Below are 17,160 nucleotides of genomic sequence, written 5' to 3'. Positions count from 1 at the left end.
TCGGCCTGCAACTGAAGTGTCCCGGGTATCCCCAATATCTAGAGTGATATCTCAGATATATTAGACAGGGTGTAAATGTTTGGTGAATAAATAACATAGGAACCACAACCACCAACACCAATAACAAAAAAACCAATTAAAACTGACCTAGGATTGAAGAATTTGGCAGGGAACACATTTCTCTAGTTTACTGCTCATTGTCCTATATAAACATACAATTGAGAGTTGATAAAAGTAACATGAAAATTATTTTTGATGCACTTAGTTTTGTTGGGTTTCAACTATATTATGAATAAATTTTAAAACATGATTTTTTTACCTAACTCCAACTCACCTTACCCAGCAGAGCAAAAATATCATTTCCATTTTGTAATCCCTCTTCAAAAGATCTTAGTGCTCTCTTAGTATAAGGTTCTTTTCCTCTTGTTATATCAAGCCATGCTCTCAAGATCTGTCCCTGTAAAATGAAAAATTCTAATCATACTTCCATTTCTTTGGGGGGGAAAATGGGTAAAAGAAGTAAACCTAATGTCTTTTCTTTTTGGTAATTAATAACAAAAATCACTCTATTAAATAATATTATGAACAATAAAACTGTGCAGTAAAAATGCTTTCTAACTGTTGCCGGCCTAGAGTATGGGAAAGTATTAAAAATTTCAGCCTTACTACTCTGCTCAATATTAATATGAAGAAGCTTATCAAAAAGTCCATTAACGCTAAATAATCAATATTCTTATCTGGGATTTTGCCAGCAAATTGTTATTAATAACAGTTAAATATGTAATTTGAGACATAAATAAGAATTTGTGACCTCTTTTTGAGCAATCAGACTAAATGAACTAAGATGGAAAAACAGGCTTCACATACATTAAAAATTAAGATCATGTGGCAATGTTTTCTTTAATATATGACTAGTCCAGTGAGTTTCAAATGCAAGCATATATGGTCCAAGAAATTACAAACTGAAGAAGTCATGGATGTTTACCTTCAGAAATGTTAGTGAGCCAATGGGTTGCAAGATTTATAGAGTTGAAAAGAAGACAGACATAGGTCGAATATTTTTCTTTTTAATTTCAAACAAAAATTATGAAATCTGCTCTTCTATCAGATGTATAGTCCATGGTTGGTGTGGCTAAATGGTTAGGTTAGAGCTGGGGTAGCAAACCCTTTCTCTGCCAAGGGTCATTTGAATATTTATAGCATCATTATCTGGACATACAAAGTTACCAACTTAAAAATTAGCCCTCTATATTTGGCCAAAGATTTAATTAATTCACTCCTAATGCCTTGGCAGGGCCAGGCCAAATGATTTTGCAGACCATATCCGGCCCAAGAGCTGGATGCTCCCCACCACTGGGTTAGAGCATCAGCCCCTGCACCGAAGGGTCTCAGGTTGAATTCCCGGTCAAGGGCATGTATCTGGGTTGCAGGTTCGATACCTGGCTGTGGTAACCAATCAATGTCTCTCTCACTTAGGTGTTTTTCTCTGTTTCTGTCTCTGTCTCTCTCTCTACTCCTCTCTTTCCCCCTACCCATCCTTCCACTCTTTCTAAAAATCAATGGAAAAATATCCTCTGGTGAGGATTAACACAAAAAATTATAGGTTACTTCATAAACTTATAAATCTTTAACTGAGATTATATTTAGCTCTCTGTATTTCACCTGAAAAGACAGCTAATACTACTCAAACAGTGCTATTTCTACTCACTTGATCAGTGTGCTTATTTGAATTGTTTCAACTACTATCTCTGGGTGGATAATTCCCAAGCTTTACTTGCAGTCCAGTACCTCTTTTAATATTTTCTTTTTCCAACAGCTCATCTACTATCTCTATTCCACTGTTCTCCAGAGCCTGGAATATAGCATGTCTTCAGCTAAACACATCTGTCTTTAAGATTACCTTCTTAATTCAACATAGTTTCCATTTATGTTAACTGGTCTCTGAATTGTCCGGGCTTTAAACCTGAGAGATATCTTCAGTATCTTCCCCTCTTATTTACAATCAGTTGACAAGCCTTGTGGATATTTAATAATTCTCAATTTTGTACCCCCTCTACAGTATTTTAGTATCAGCCCTCAAAGTCTTCGGCCAGAAAGCAGTACCCTTTTGGCTGCATTCTAGTTTCCCCCCAGGTCAGTCCACCCTATACAGCATGTTAAACTAATCTTCTGAATCTGTACTCTAATAACATCGCTGAAGTGATTAAGAATCATTGATGGTTTTTCAATGCCTATTGAATGAGATACAAATACTGTATCTCACTGTCAAGATCCTTCAATTTGCCCCAACCCACATCTCCACATTTTTCTTCCATCCTCTTCATCTATGTACCCCATGTTCCCATCAAATATGAAGAGTCTCACTGTACCCAGAACCGATATGTCTCCTTGTTTTTCTCATTTCCATCTATTACTTCCCACCTTGGGAGTATCTACTTCCCTTTTCCATAATCTTTGCCTATGGAAACTATCCATCTTTCAGGTTTTAGTTCAAATGCTACTGCAAGAAATTCTTTCTCATCCTAATACTTACCGATGTTATCTTTCCTCAAGTCCCTAAAATAGTACCTAGCACAAAGCAAGCAAGCAATGAATGTCAACTATCATTTTCCTGCACTCTTTAATCACACCTCCCTCAACATACTGGCTGGGTATATGACCTATGACAACTGCTGCATGATCCATTCAGGACAGTAACGCTTATGCATTCCTTGTCTTTGTATTATTAACAGTGCAAACAATGGTGCCTTGTACCTACAGAAGTTCAACAAGGAGAGTGGGAGGGAAGGAAGGAAAGGAATAAGGAAGGAAGGGAACCAGGGAGAGATCATTTCAAGAGTTAATAAACAAGCATAAAAATAAACCACCTTTGAGAACCACAACTTTACAAAATAATAAAATATTAAAGTAAAGCTATTATTTATAAAGTGAGAATAGAGTGAGCAATAACAAAGAATTAAACAGCAGTTACCGCTGAATATATAAACAATATGTTTCCGTTAATGTCACTATTTCACAATAAGAAAACCAGCTACCTCTTTACTACCATCTGACATTTTGATCATTCTGTCAATGTACTCTCTCGCTTTCTCGTGACGACCAATGTGCCATAAAAATAAGCCTGCATGGTACAAAGCTCTCGGTTCTGCTCCTTTACGTAGCTCCTTCACTTTGGCATCTGATTCCAAAATAGCTTCTCTATCTGGAATGGAAAAAGAAGACATAAATGAAAGTTAAATTCTAGACCAAGTATTTATAATAGGTCAGATGATTAACAGGGGAGAGAATTAAGTTCTCTCTATAGCAGAACTGTCAAATAGAAATAAAATGCAATCCACATATGTAACTTAAAATTTTCCAGTAGCCACATTAACGAGGCAAAAAGAAACAAGTAAAATTAGTTTGTCCAGTATATCCAAATTATTTCACCTGTAATTTGATAAGAAAACCATTGAGATTCTTTGTTTTCTTCTTACTGAATCTTTAAAATGTGGTATATATTTTTTATACATCTCTCATTAAGTTCCTAAATTTTATCCAGAAATACTTAATTTGTACTTTGATTTCATAAAATTTATGAAAAAGTATATTCATTTACTCATTGTTCTAAACCAGTGATGGCGAACCTATGACACGCGTGTCAGAGGTGACACGTGAACTCATTTTTTTGGTTGATTTTTCTTTGTTAAATGGCATTTAAATATATAAAATAAATATAAAAAATATGTCTTTGTTTTACTATGGTTGCAAATATCAAAAAATTTCTATATGTGACACAGCACCAGAGTTAAGTTAGGGTTTTTCAAAATGCTGACACGCCGAGCTCAAAAGGTTCGCCATCACTGTTCTAAACATAACTTCTAATAGCTGAATCAAGTTTAAAACTTAAAAGTAATTAGAACTCAATTAAAAATTTGGTTCCTCAAACTAAGCCCAAGTGCTGAATAGCCGCTTGTGGTTAATGATCAGGGTAATGTACAGTTCTAAAGTTTACGTCATCCCCAAGATATAAAGGCTATAAATGCAACTTTTAAAATAAGACTTGAAAAATTAGCAATGATTCTAAAATGATGTAATTATTAGAGGCAAACCAGGACTTGTATTTAAATTATCCAATTCTCGAATCCATTTCTAAAATATATCAACATGGGCGGCTACTGTCACAGGCCAGTGAAAGGTAGTATAATGGTTGTTCCTTACATAGGTTAATAACTGCCTGACTGCTCCCTTAAATAGATAGTCTACTTCTAACAACTCTAATCATTACTATCAAACCTATCATATGTGAGTATGTGCTTAGGACACAAATGTCAATTAGATCCAAATCCTGGATCAAAGCAGAGCAGGAGCAGTTATACAATAAGGAAGAAGGAAATGTCCAAGTTGAGGGCAGTGATTCTAACAGCCTCTACCTTTCTGAAAATGGCTTCCAAGGAAAGATAAGTGACCCTTCCTTTTAGTCCAATGACAGAATTTAAATTGAAGTGTGGAATCACCAAGGTACCACTTCATGACTTTCGGAAATACAATCATTTTCGGTGGGCTACAGCTTGCTTGGCAAGAAGACTCCTTCTGCCTGCCGCCCACCTCCCTTCAGAAACGTTTGTTAAAGAACCATGATACAGAGACAGAAAAGAACTCATCCGGCAGGAGCAGGAGCTGTAGTCTTCTGCCCAGATTCCCATCAGGTCCCCAACGAGGCATCAGTTAGCTGGGACACCACCTGCACAAAGTTAGCTCTTGCCCGATCGCAGCTCAAGTTCTTATTGCATCACAGCCCTTTTATGTTCAGGACTTACGTCAGAACTCAGGAAGAATGGACAGGAACAATCCAGGCCTTTCCTAGGCACTACTGACAAACCTCTGGGCCCCTCCTGGGCTCACGCCTACTCAGCATCACATATGGTGAAAAGTAGAGTCAGTACTCAAGTGTCCCTCGGCAATATTTCTGCCTCCATCTTTTTAGTGTCCCGAAAATCACACTTCCCAACAGAATCAATACTGTTGGGAATAATCAATTAAATGAAAACTTGATTCTAGGAAGAAAATATTTTGTACTATTTTTTTTAAAGGCTTATTGACTACAGCTCTCCTATGAAACCTCTGCTCCAGCTTAAAACTCCTGCTGGGGCATAAAGGGGATCCACAGAAGAGTTGAATCCTGAACCAATTCCATGTGTTTGCCCATGGATTTCTCCTGTCTGACAAATATGCTTTATCCTGAAATCCTGCCTGTCTTTCAAAGATCCAGATTAAGTTCCTATCTTTCACGAAGCTTTCCCAGGCTACTCCTATGGATTAATAGTACATACTATTTTCTATTAATTCGGGATTAATTTGTTTTATTTATCATTTTATTTAATAGCAACATTAGAATTTAATCTTGGTATTTTTAAAAAATCTTTATCGTTGAAAGTATTACCTATGTCCCCTTTCTCCCCCCATTAATCCCTTACCCTTAATATTGGTGGTTTTTACATTTTCTTTTTTCAACTAGATCATATAAGATGTTATGGATCACAACTTATATGTATAATATTAAATAAATAAATATATAAAGACAGTTCACACAATTTGAATTGCTGGTTTTGCATAAAGTTTTTCTATAATATTGTCCAAACTATTACTTAATAAAAATTTACTGAATATCTTCCAAGGATTAGCCCTCTTGGGGACATAAAAGTCTTTAAGAAGCTTAAGATATAGCAGAAGAAATACACTGTATAAAGCTATATATTTGAACATAACTGGTTATAAAGTTGGCTGTTGCAGAGCAATTTATGTACATACCTGCTTGGGGCTATTCTTTTTGTTTGTTTGCTTAACAACCGCTAATATATGTTCACCTTTATGTTAACTCAAACAACTCCTATGTACAAATGAAAATTCTTCCAAAGGATATAAGAATATGAAAGAAATGTAAGATACGTATGTCTTCTGCTTGATGAACTTACAATCTTGTCGGGATGATAAAACATACATGATATAAAAAGTACCTATAGATAATATGTAATACAGTATGATCAGACTAAATGCTATGGTAATTGAGAAAAAACAAAATAAATTGAGTAGGAAAAATTGTCCTACTATACCTGGATTAGGACTCATTTTATGGGCATATATCAGTGCAAGCAGAGAACAAAGTGATACATCTGGTTTATTTTTAAGAGTCTCAAATTCTCGAAGAGCTTCTTGAGTTTTACCTGAAAGTCAAAATTATGATGTGAAAAATTATTCTTAGTGCAAAACAAGAATTCAATGCAGCACGGTTAATAATTTGCACATACCTTCCATTAATGTACCATAGGCATGATAAAATCTGAAGACGGGGTCATTACCATACTTCTTAATTCCTTCACTGGCAACAAGCAACACGTGATGGAAATACCTCTCTTGACAATAGTAATTAATCAAAGTCTAAAAGGAAATAAGAAGTAAATGTTACAAGGAGATTCTGGTGTCCTGAGATATCGAAGCAGATAATAATCTAAAATCTTGAATAATCTAAAACTTGTTAAAGCATAGCACTCAATACTAAGAAATACAGAACACAATGAACACAAAATTATTTAAATATCTTGGTGTTTTCTAGTAATTTCAATCCTTTCTTCTAAATTGTTAAGCGAATGTTCTCTGGAACTTTTACTTTGCCTCCCTCCTGCTCTCTAGTCTCCGCCTTGGTTATATTTCTTGAAAGTCTGATCCATACTCCATCTCCAAGCCCCCCACAGCACATCTCAATAAAATGCAGTTTTCCCCCAGTGCCCCCTCCTAGAGGGGAAATGATCTCTTAGTTTCCCAACACTAAGGACACTTTTAATATCATTTTACTTGACTTCTGTCCAGCAGTTAGTATCACTAAGAATCTAACTCTCTGGAAAGGCAGTGGCATGATATTGTAAAAAGGACTTGGCTGCCCTGGCTGCCCCGGCCTGTGTGGCTCAGCATTTGAGCATCCACCCAGGAACCAATAGGCCTCTGGTTCCATTTCTGGTCAGGACACATGCCCGAGCTGCGAGCTCCATCCCCAGTAGAGGGCGTGCAGGAGGCGGACAACTGACGATGTTTCACTCTCATCAATGTTTTTCTCTCTGTATCCCTTCTCCCTTCTCTCTCTCTAAAAATAAATAAAGGGGTGGGGGGTGTGGGGGGAGGACATGGCTTAAAGACAAAAAGACCTGGTTTCAAATTTCTGGTCCATCTTATAGCTCCTGAGTTTGCTCACTTGTAAAATGCTGTTAGTTGTTTACAGGTCATTGTGAAGATCAATTAAGGTATCATACTGTAAAAACCCTATTTGGAAAAAAAAAGTTCCTCCTACCCCTATATGCTGATGAAATAAAACACCATGTGTCCAGCTAAGACCTCTCATGTAAGTTCCAGATTCATCCTTCCATTTGCCCCACTGCCCAAGCCAGATGTGGAGTCATGGAATCCTCCCTTCCCTTTTGCCCAGTCCCCCCTTCCCTTTTGCCCAGTCCCCTACGTAAGCAGTCATTAGGTTCTTCTGTTTCTGTAGCCTAATCCCCACCCTCCATTCCCCTTTCCACTACCTTGGTTCAGGTTAGGTTGTTCGGTCCAACAATTACTGACCACCCACCTACTAGTTAGTGTCAGGCACTGGGCGAGGTACTGTGAACGTGAAGATGAGTAAGACATGGCAGCTCCTGCCCAGAAATGCTTACGCTTTTCAAATGAGACTAGAATCTAAGAAAACTGAAATACGATGTACTAAATACAAGAAAAGTTGCTTTGAGGATATAGGAGAATGAGGATTGGGTGTGGGTAGCAGGGAAAAGTAAAATTAAGAGAAAGATTCTTGGAGAGGACTTCAGAGCTGATTCTTGATTTGCAAACTCCTACTCCCCCTCCACACATAAACACACTCGTCCTATGCCCCTCTCATGATTTGTGAGGAAGGTGCAGGAGTTAGCGAGGCAGAGGCACTGCAGCTATACAGTAATGAAACAGAGGGGTGGGTGGGATGCAGAGGACTAAAAGTCATTCCATAATTTAGAGAAAGGATTGGCAAACTATGGCTCATGGCCCTATCTAGCCTATGCCTGTTTTCTATGGCCGGCAAGGTAAGAATGGTTTGTACGTTTTCAAATTGTTAAGAAAAGAGAAGAAAAATACCTCATAGCATATATGAAATTCAAATTTCTGGATTCGTAAATAAGAATTTATTGGAACAAAGCTATGGTTTGCCATTCCCTGTTCTAGAACCTTAAGTAAGACAGGGGTTACTGGATGACTAAATTGGAGAGGCAGGTAGGGTCAAGAAGTGTCTTATATTAAGTTGATCCTCTAGTCCAGCGAGCCACATGCGGCTCTGTGGCCCCTTGAGTGTGGCTCTTCCACAAAATACCGACTTCTGTGCATGGGCCACGAAGTTTCAATTGCACTGTACATGCGCGCCCGTACGTGGTATTTTGTGGAAGAGCCACACTCAAGGGGACATGAGCCGCATGTGGCTTGCCAGCTGCAGTTTGCCGACCACTGCTCTAGTCTAAGTGATGAGGAACACATAACAGTTTTTAGCATGAAAAGTGTTTTTATTAAACAATTCCTTTTGGGTGGTAGTACAAAGGATACATTTCAAGTGATGACAAAAATTTAAGGGGTTGGGAGTAGGCTTCACAGGAAGATACAATAATGTAAAAATTTAGGCAAAATATCGACACTACAGCATCCCCTACCACTGCCCAACCGTCCTGCATCCACCTACCACCATCCAATGCGGCACCCATTTTATTTACCTGTTTACGGTCTAACGTCTCCTAGTCAAATGTAAAATCCGAGATTGAGAGGGTTTTATCTAATTTTATTATTGCAGGGCTTATAGCGAATAGTGCCAGACACAAGAGGCATTCAATATATCTAATGCATTAGTTTAATTAAGGTTTTCTCCAGCATTAGCCATACAATGTGTGGAGGCAGGGACTGCTCCATTCTGCTCATCACCATCTCCAGCACCTAGTGGACACACTGTGTGCGCCCTTCATCACCATCCGCTGGACGAAGGATTTGGTGCACAAAGGTACAGAGAGCACCGTCATCCTAAAAGCAACTTCTTTTCAAGTCTCATGTCTTTGTTTTCACATAATTTATTTTTTTAAGCAAATTGAATACTGTCTTTTATCTTCTTTTTTTAAAAAATTTTATTTTGTTGATTTTTTACAGAGAGGGAGGGAGAGGGATAGAGAGTTAGAAACATCCATGAGCGAGAAACATCGATCAGCTGCCTCCTGCACACCCCCTACTGGGGATGTGCCCGCAACCCAGGTACATGCCCTTGACCGGAATCGAACCTGGGACCCTTCAGTCCGCAGGCCGACGCTCTATCCACTGAGCCAAACCAGTTAGGGCTTCACATAATTTCTTCAGTGGATTGTCAGTCAACGTCTGCTGAGCCGATGAATCGGTGATACACAGAGAAGACCATCCCCCTAGAATAGAGCCTCCTCCATTTTCCAAGCTCTGCCTCTAACTGTTTCCATCTCATCTTCCCGCGCTCCTTTCGGGGAGCGGGCATAGTTGGCTGGAAGTTACTAAAATCTCACCGGTAGGCGCCGGAGGTGTCATGTGGGGGCCAAGGCTTCCGAGCAAACAGGGCACCGAAGTAAACGCGCACCCAGCAGACAGGGGGGCCAGGCAATGCGGGGAGCGGCGCGCGGGGGAGGCCGCCGGGACCTCGAGCTCCCAAAGCAGCGCTTGGGAGGTGGACCGGGCGACCGAGCGCCGGGCCGCCCGCCAGGCTGGGCGCGGGCACCGCAGGTACCAACGCCCAGCGCAGACGGCCGCGCTCTCCCCACACCCCGGCTCCCAATCCTCCCCAGATGCACCCCACGTCCAGGCTCCGCCCGCTCACCTTCAGCCCCTGCGCGTCCATGGCGCTCCCGAGGCCGGGCCGCGGGCCTCCGGGGAGAGCAGGGGTCCGCGCGCCGCCGCGAGGCCCAGACCCGGCTCGCGCTCCCGGGCCCGGGGGCGGGGCTAGAGGGGCGGGGCTAGAGGGCGGGGCGAGGCGGGGTCACGCCGCCATTGGCTGCCGTGGGGAGGGCGGTCCGCGCTGCAGGGATTGCAGGGAGGAGGCGGGACCGGGGCCGCCACCCGCGGGGACGATGCGCGTGGAGGCGGGGACGATGCGCGTGGAGGCGGGGACGATGCGCGTGGAGGCGGGGGCGCCGCGGCTGCGGGGGGAAGACCAAGGAGGCCCCACCGGAGGCGGCCCGAGGGGACAGTGGGTGGCGGGCCCGCGGACCTGAAATTAAGGGAGCAAGAAAGTAGGGAGGACGCCCAACCAACTGACCTCTAAAAATCAACAAAAAATGTTTTAAAAAAAGAAAGAAAAGGAAATAGGGGAGGAAGAAGGGAAACGGGCAAGTCGGTGTCTCATCTGTGGTCATAGGGAAGGACCCCATTTTCGGCAAGTTCGTGCCGAGGCCGGTTCCAGCGATGCGGCTACCGAAAGGCCCGAGCAGCTTAGCGGGGAAACCCTGTAAGTGTCACGGTGGCTGTACTCTGGCCACAAGGTGGCGCGGGAAAATCACAAACTTGTAACAAAGGGGATGCGCTCTTGGGCTCATCTTCACAGGCATTGCTGCAATCCCATGATTGTTGTAAGAATGAATATGGAGTTATTTTTTTACGGCCCTGATAATGAGAGGAACAATTTGTTTCGTTTTTTTTAAATGATACAATTGATTTCAAGTTGACAATAAAATTAATCTTTAGGCAGACTTTTATGTCTGTACCCATCAGGCAACTCTGTTAACTGCTCATAGATTTTTTTCACTTTTTCAGAACATTAAATTAAAATATAATGGACTAAGAGATGTTCTATTTTTCCTTATAGATGTTTTCTAAATAGCAGTTAAGACTTGAGGTGTCAGTGATCTTTTTAGTCATTTACATGAATTCCAAATTTTGATTCTAGTGTTGTCTAATTGAGTTGGTGTGATTTATAGTTGCATGAGACTGGTTTTAAATTTGTTGTGGAGTCCATGAACTTTGGTGCCAGTAGATTGGGTAAGGACAACCTGAGGGAAGGGAGTGGCTACCCTCCCAGGCTTCAAGGCTAGGCACTATCTCTCATTGGCCTCCTTTGAAAGAGTATTCCGCCCAAGGAAGCACATATTATTTTCATACGGATAGTTATTTCTGTTTCCAACATTTATAGGCACGCTAAATGTCTGTGGTAATAGCTGCTGGACTGATACTGAGAGCAGTGGATTAATCTGCACTTGGTATGCAGAAGAGAATACTGCAAACCAACGTGCTTATCAAAGAATGTAATCTTTAACTGGATGCTTTTGCTTCCAAGTGAAAAATTAATCTGGAAGAAAATGTCTCAGGAGCATGGTAAAAGGCACAAAATAATCAAGCTAGTCACTGAGATATTTATTTATTTATTTATCTATTTATTTATTTTTGTTAATCCTCACCCAAGGATGTTTTCTCCATTGATCTTCATACAGGCATGCACCCCTAACTGGGAATTGAACCCAAGACCCTTTGGTGCTCAGACCACACTCCAACCACTGAACAACACCAGCCAAAGTATGTTTATATGTATGTATTTATGGGGATTCTGATTTAATTTCAGGTAATACTTAGAACTGTATTTTTAGATATTGCCCTGGGAGGTTTCTCAAATTAGAGGAGTTTTTTTTTTTTTAATTGTTCTAAGATTATTGAAAGAGGTTATATCAGGGGTGGGCAACCCCTGGCATGTGTGCCAAACATGGCATGCCAGTAAGTTTTGCTGGCACGCGAAACCCTCTCTTATAATCTTCCATTTACAATTTTTTTCTTAATATCCACTTTTTTATTTTTCAGATAAATTCAGTGTAGCTGCATCTTAGATAAATAAATAATTTTACATAACAAGTTATCTTAAAGACCATAGACATGGATTGAAGAGAGAGGGGAAGAGCAATTTCTATGCCTTTGCCTTAACTCTCCCTGCCTTCCTAGATCCGACCAGTGTTTTGGTTTCATCCACATACGCTTGTGAATCTTTGTTCTCAGTGATGAATTTTGTTAAATCTCGTAATAGGAGTAGCCTGAAGGATGAAAGTAGTAGCTCGTGCATATCTCTGAAGGTCACGAAATATAAACCTGATGTAAAATCTCTGTCATCAGTGATGCAGCAGCAAAAGTCCCACTGATAATATCAAACGGAGTCATAAAGTTTTTTGTCGGACTATCAGTGTACATGTATACATTAAAAATAAATGTATTTTTCATCATCATATACTGTGTTTTTGTCGCTCGAATGAATTTTATTATTTCTTCAAGGTTCTTCACATACGTACACCTTAAGAGATATCAAGTAGGCATAACATGTTCTCAAAAAATTAGGGTTGGCACGCAGAAGAATTTTGAGTCAGAGATTTTGCTGGTTTTGGCACGCACTCACAAAAAGTTTGCGCACCCCTGGATTATATAATAGGTCCAGAGACTTGGGGCCCACCATACTGAGGTCATGGTTTGATTGATTTGGATGTTTAAAGGAAGGCCAAGAGAATGCCATGGAAATAGCTAGGTTTTGGTTGGGAAAGCAGAATATCATAAAGTCCTAAGACATACCTGGCTAGTTTCATACTATATTTAATGCTATTAACTGTCAAATGAGTTTTATTTCAGTGAACGTTATATATGACAAATAGAACGACCTCTGCTTATTTGAATGAAGTCCTTCCTCACTCTCCTTTTCTCTGAGAGAAATATTTCTAGGTACTCTGACCATTCTCCATAAATCCTATTATTTAGCTTTTTTACATATTTGTAAGTTCACAATCTTCTGGTTACTATATTTTGCCTGAGCATTGCACCTGTTTCAGGTTATCAGTCAGTATAACTTGATAGATATTTTCCCTAAGGTAAGGCAAAAAGGCTGCACTTACCACTGCGGTTGAACAAAGGTACAATCTGCTTGAACTTTAGAAATTTGTGTTTTCAATGACTTCCAGAGATACTGCTGAACAAGACATTTCTTCACCATCCTCGATGAAAAATGAACATTAATAATGCAGATAAGAACCAGGCCAAGCAATGCTGAAAAGAAAACAAGGTCCAGAAGCCCTAATTCCTTTTAACGAAATAAATTTAAAATGATAAGTTCAATAGTTCCACCATAACAAAGAATGAGGTGAGTATTGTATAACCCTTAAGTTCTAAAAAGGTAAGTATCAATGTATGGACTCTTATACCTTGGAAATATTTATGTATATATCTATGCATACCTATATCTACACTTACACTATGTTTATTTCTTATATAATAGAGAGGAAGTGTATGTGCTCTTATGGATGTCATACATGTTTTGTTTATTATATGTATACCCACTACTACTATAGTATACCAAAGCTGAGTTTCATTGGTAACTTTTGTGATGTTACTACTTTATATATTTTACCTATAATGACAGCTCTCTAATATAGTATACGAGAGGAAAAGGTCTTAGAAAGGTAAATAAGTTAAGAGCAATTTAAAGCAGTGCTAAAAATTAATTAACTAATTTGCTCATTTACAAATTGTCTACTGAGCACCTCCTGTGCACAAAATACTGTAAAGGATACAAAGTACTTAAGGCCAGTGTCTGATTATCAGACATTATCCGGTGTGTGTGTTCTCATGGCAGAAGTGGAGGAGAAGGGCGATGAGAGGAAGAAGCCCGCATTCTAACCACTGCACCGAGGCAGTTTACAGGCCATACAAATGGCATATGTGAGGTCCTGGTTAGCCTAGAAGGGTCTGCACTTACGCCTGCTGCTTTAGTGTAATTATTAACAGTCCTCTCCTTCATTCTCAAAAGTGTCTGGGGTTGGGTATGTACATCAAAACTCCATAGAGTTCATAGGAGATAAAATTCTCTTCCAGTAAGAAGAAACAAGGAAGCTGTCACCAGATCCTGAAGGGTGGGTTTGTTTCAGGAGGTAGAAACAGAGATGAGGAGGGTGGTCAAGGCTTATGTCTCATCATTGCTTTCTGTTTCCCCCGTAGCTTCTTAAATTATGTCCCTGCTTTCTATTTCCTTTTCCTAAAAGTCAAAATCTGCTCTAACCAGCACCTTCACTTGTATGAACTCATTCCACGCTCTCAAGAATTATTACTACCATTTCTGATGAAAATTTGGGGCAAAGAGGGATTAAGAAATTGTCCAAGGTTGCTAGTAAGTAGTTTAACTGATATTTGAACCCAGATAATCTGGCTTCAGAGTCTATGCTTTTGATCTCTATTCTAGAAAATTTCTGATGTTTTTGGGCTGCCCTACTCCTCTGATTCTTCTAACCTAGATCAGAATTTACCCTGTTATAACTATCCCTGTATTCTCCCATAGAGTAAATTTATACTTACTTCTTTTGCTGAGCTACAAGAATAATCCTAATAGTAACAGATGTTGGGAAAGCAGTTTAGTGCTATTGGTGGTTGAGAGGAATAGGATATCGTCAGATCAGTTTTACACATATTTAATTGGTGGTGATAGCTGAGTATTCAAGTGTAAATGACCAATCTTTGGAACTGCAGCACAGGCTTGGCAAAAAGGCAAATGCTGCAGTAAAAAACTAAAAGGAGATGAAAAGTTAATAAACAGTAAAGGCAAAGAACCTAAAATACAAGAGGAGGCCTAGAACAGTTTATTTAGCTTTATTGACAGCAAAGAAAAATACGATTTTTAAACATATATGTATATTTTGTTGATTTCAGAGAGGAATGGGCGGGGGGAGAGAGAAACATCAATGATGGTAGAGAATCATTGATCAGCTGCCTCCTGCATGCCCCACACTGGGGATCAAGCATGCAACCTGGGCATGTGCCCCAACTGGGAATTGAACTCTGACCTCCTGGTTCATAGGTTGACGCTCAATCACTGAGACATACCAGCCAGGCAGAAGATACAATTTAATGAAGGAGGTGGTGATGATCATTAACATCGAATTCTGAAAATCCATGAAATATGATGACAACTGAGTAAAGATAATTGGATTAGGCTAATTGTAGACTGGTGGAAATAAGAGGCGGATTTGAGAGCATTAAAGAGAGAAAGAAGGTGCTTTGGAAGAATAAAATTCAGCATCTGTTTGATATTTGAATCTGTCCGTCACAAGTTCTTTCACACAGCTTGAAAAAAAGAAGAAAAACCTGTGTATTAATGCTTGCCCATTTCCCATGAAATATATACATATTGTGGCAAGTTTAACACAGGGTAGTGAAGTCATTAATAGTTTAGTGAGCAAATTAAATTTTCTATCACAATATATTTTTTCATGAAGAATTTACACAAAATATAATTACCTATAAATTTATTTTAAGAAATTTCTGGTCCCCATACCTTCATTAAAAAAAGGTTGTGGGAAGAGGGGAGTTATGGGGGGGAAAAAGAGGAACAAATGTAATAATCTGAACAATAAAGATTTAATTAAAAAAAGAAAGGAAAAAAAAAGGTTGTTACATTCCTGGAAAACAAACAAAAAAGAAAATGAAATGCTGCAGGTAGGATTGAAGCTCTATGAACATCTTGCCTTTTTAAGTAAGCATTAAACAGGGGAGACGTAATTCATGATAACCAGTAGCAGAGTATGTACAGCTTTGCTTCATATGGGTAACAACCTTTGTTCATATATCCACCTTTTGTATTTTCTAGTCCATGTTATTGAAAGGATAATAGCCAGAATTGCATTTTGAAAACTCAAAGTGCTATGTTAATAAGATTATTCACAGCCAAATTTTCACATAAATAACATTGGGGCCTATATTTCATTGAATTTTAACTGAGATAGAAGCTGATAAGTATAGAACCCTGCTTTTAGAAGGTAATTTTTAAAAGGAATGAGATAATGGGACTGTAGGTCAAAATGCATCAGACTTGAGCAGTTATTTTGCAAGAATAAAATAAAAACAGTTTTGAAAATGCAAATCCAGACAAAAAGGATCAATCAAGAGTCAGAGAGATAATAGATACAAGAGAGGAGAATAAACCATGGAACAAAGTATCAGAGTATGTAGAAATGAATGGGGGAAAATGATCTCTGGGAAGAAATGAAGGAAAGGGAAGGGAGGGAGAAGAAGAGAGTGAAAGAAAAGACAGCAAAGAGAGGGGCAAGGAAGGGAAGGGAATAGAAAGGAAAGGAAGACATTTTTCATTGGAAGAGGAAGGAAGTTGAAGAAGTTCTTGACAATGTCCTCATGTTTCTTGGTGAAGTAAAAGCCAGTTATCTAAAAATATGAGTGTTCTGAAGGCATGATAAGGAACTTGAGCAACATTAAATTGACATTGCAGATTATCCACTTGTGATGTTAAGAATTTCTTGGTGATGCAACTTCCCCAGCAATACTTGGCTGCCTGGAATATTTTCTTCTGCCAGTGCCTTTGCTGCCACACTGGTTGAATAAATATTGATTGACAACCTCATAGACTATTTCCATGTGCCAGGAAGAAATGTATTATCAGCTGCACTTGATTGAAGTAAATTTTTGATTATGAACCTTTTAATAAATTCATAGTGATTTAGAAACATTTATTTTCTTACATAATAACATGAACTTTCTGTGCACATTGATATGATAGGCAATTACAGGACATATTTTCTGTCTTTAATATAGCTTATACAGTTCTAATGTCTGAACTATCTGGTACACACATACAAATCTCAAACTTAAGAGGATGAGTGGTTGTATAACCCAGTGGTTTCTAGATTCCATGTACTAGTAGAACACAAATAGTTAATTTGGCCAAATAAAATATTAAATAAACAACCCACTACAAATCATTGTAACCATAATTTCTAAAAGAGCTTTATAACGAAAATAATTTTAGTCTTTTTTATAAATTTATTTTTTATTTATTTATTTTTTAAATTCTTTATTTTTGTTATAGTGCTCTCTTATGGGTATTTTGAGAACAGTACCCTCTTGTGGGCATTTAGAAAACAGCACCCTAGTAAGATATTCTGCAAGGCTGAAGGGTCCACAGGCCGACGTTCTATCCACTGAGCCAAACCGGTTAGGGCAACAGTCTATCTTTAAACTTAGTTTCCCCAGTAATATCCATAATCACTATTATTTTTCTAGTCTGGTATCGAATCTAGAATCAAACATTATGCTTAGTTTTTATAGCTCATTAGGGACAAGCAGCTCCTTAGCCTTTTTTTTTTT

General features: G+C 39.1%; 1 protein-coding gene and 1 long non-coding RNA gene across 4 annotated transcripts in view; one reads left to right on the top strand and one right to left on the bottom strand.

Annotated features, from left to right (window-relative positions):
* TTC21B (tetratricopeptide repeat domain 21B) overlaps positions 1-9,987 on the bottom strand; it is a 70,543-nt gene extending 60,556 nt beyond the window's left edge. For all 3 annotated transcript variants that reach the window (XM_059704229.1, XM_059704230.1, XM_059704231.1), the window contains exons 1-5: positions 9,872-9,987; positions 6,288-6,417; positions 6,093-6,203; positions 3,036-3,202; positions 335-457 (exon numbers count right to left, since the gene is read on the bottom strand). In XM_059704229.1, coding sequence (XP_059560212.1) covers positions 335-457; positions 3,036-3,202; positions 6,093-6,203; positions 6,288-6,417; positions 9,872-9,892 — 552 coding nt within the window. In that variant the 5' untranslated portion in view covers positions 9,893-9,987. The remainder of the gene's footprint in view (positions 1-334; positions 458-3,035; positions 3,203-6,092; positions 6,204-6,287; positions 6,418-9,871) is intronic.
* Positions 9,988-10,192: 205 nt separating this feature from the next.
* LOC132237975 (uncharacterized) lies at positions 10,193-15,311 on the top strand. The gene is made up of 4 exons (XR_009453706.1): positions 10,193-11,559; positions 12,975-13,153; positions 14,052-14,176; positions 14,861-15,311. It is a non-coding gene; the product is annotated as an uncharacterized LOC132237975 (long non-coding RNA).
* The last annotated feature ends 1,849 nt before the right edge of the window (positions 15,312-17,160 follow it).

This window comes from Myotis daubentonii, chromosome 7 (genome assembly GCF_963259705.1).
Source record: "Myotis daubentonii chromosome 7, mMyoDau2.1, whole genome shotgun sequence".
Taxonomy (NCBI): domain Eukaryota; kingdom Metazoa; phylum Chordata; class Mammalia; order Chiroptera; family Vespertilionidae; genus Myotis; species Myotis daubentonii.
This window is presented reverse-complemented; position numbering and strand designations above follow the sequence as displayed.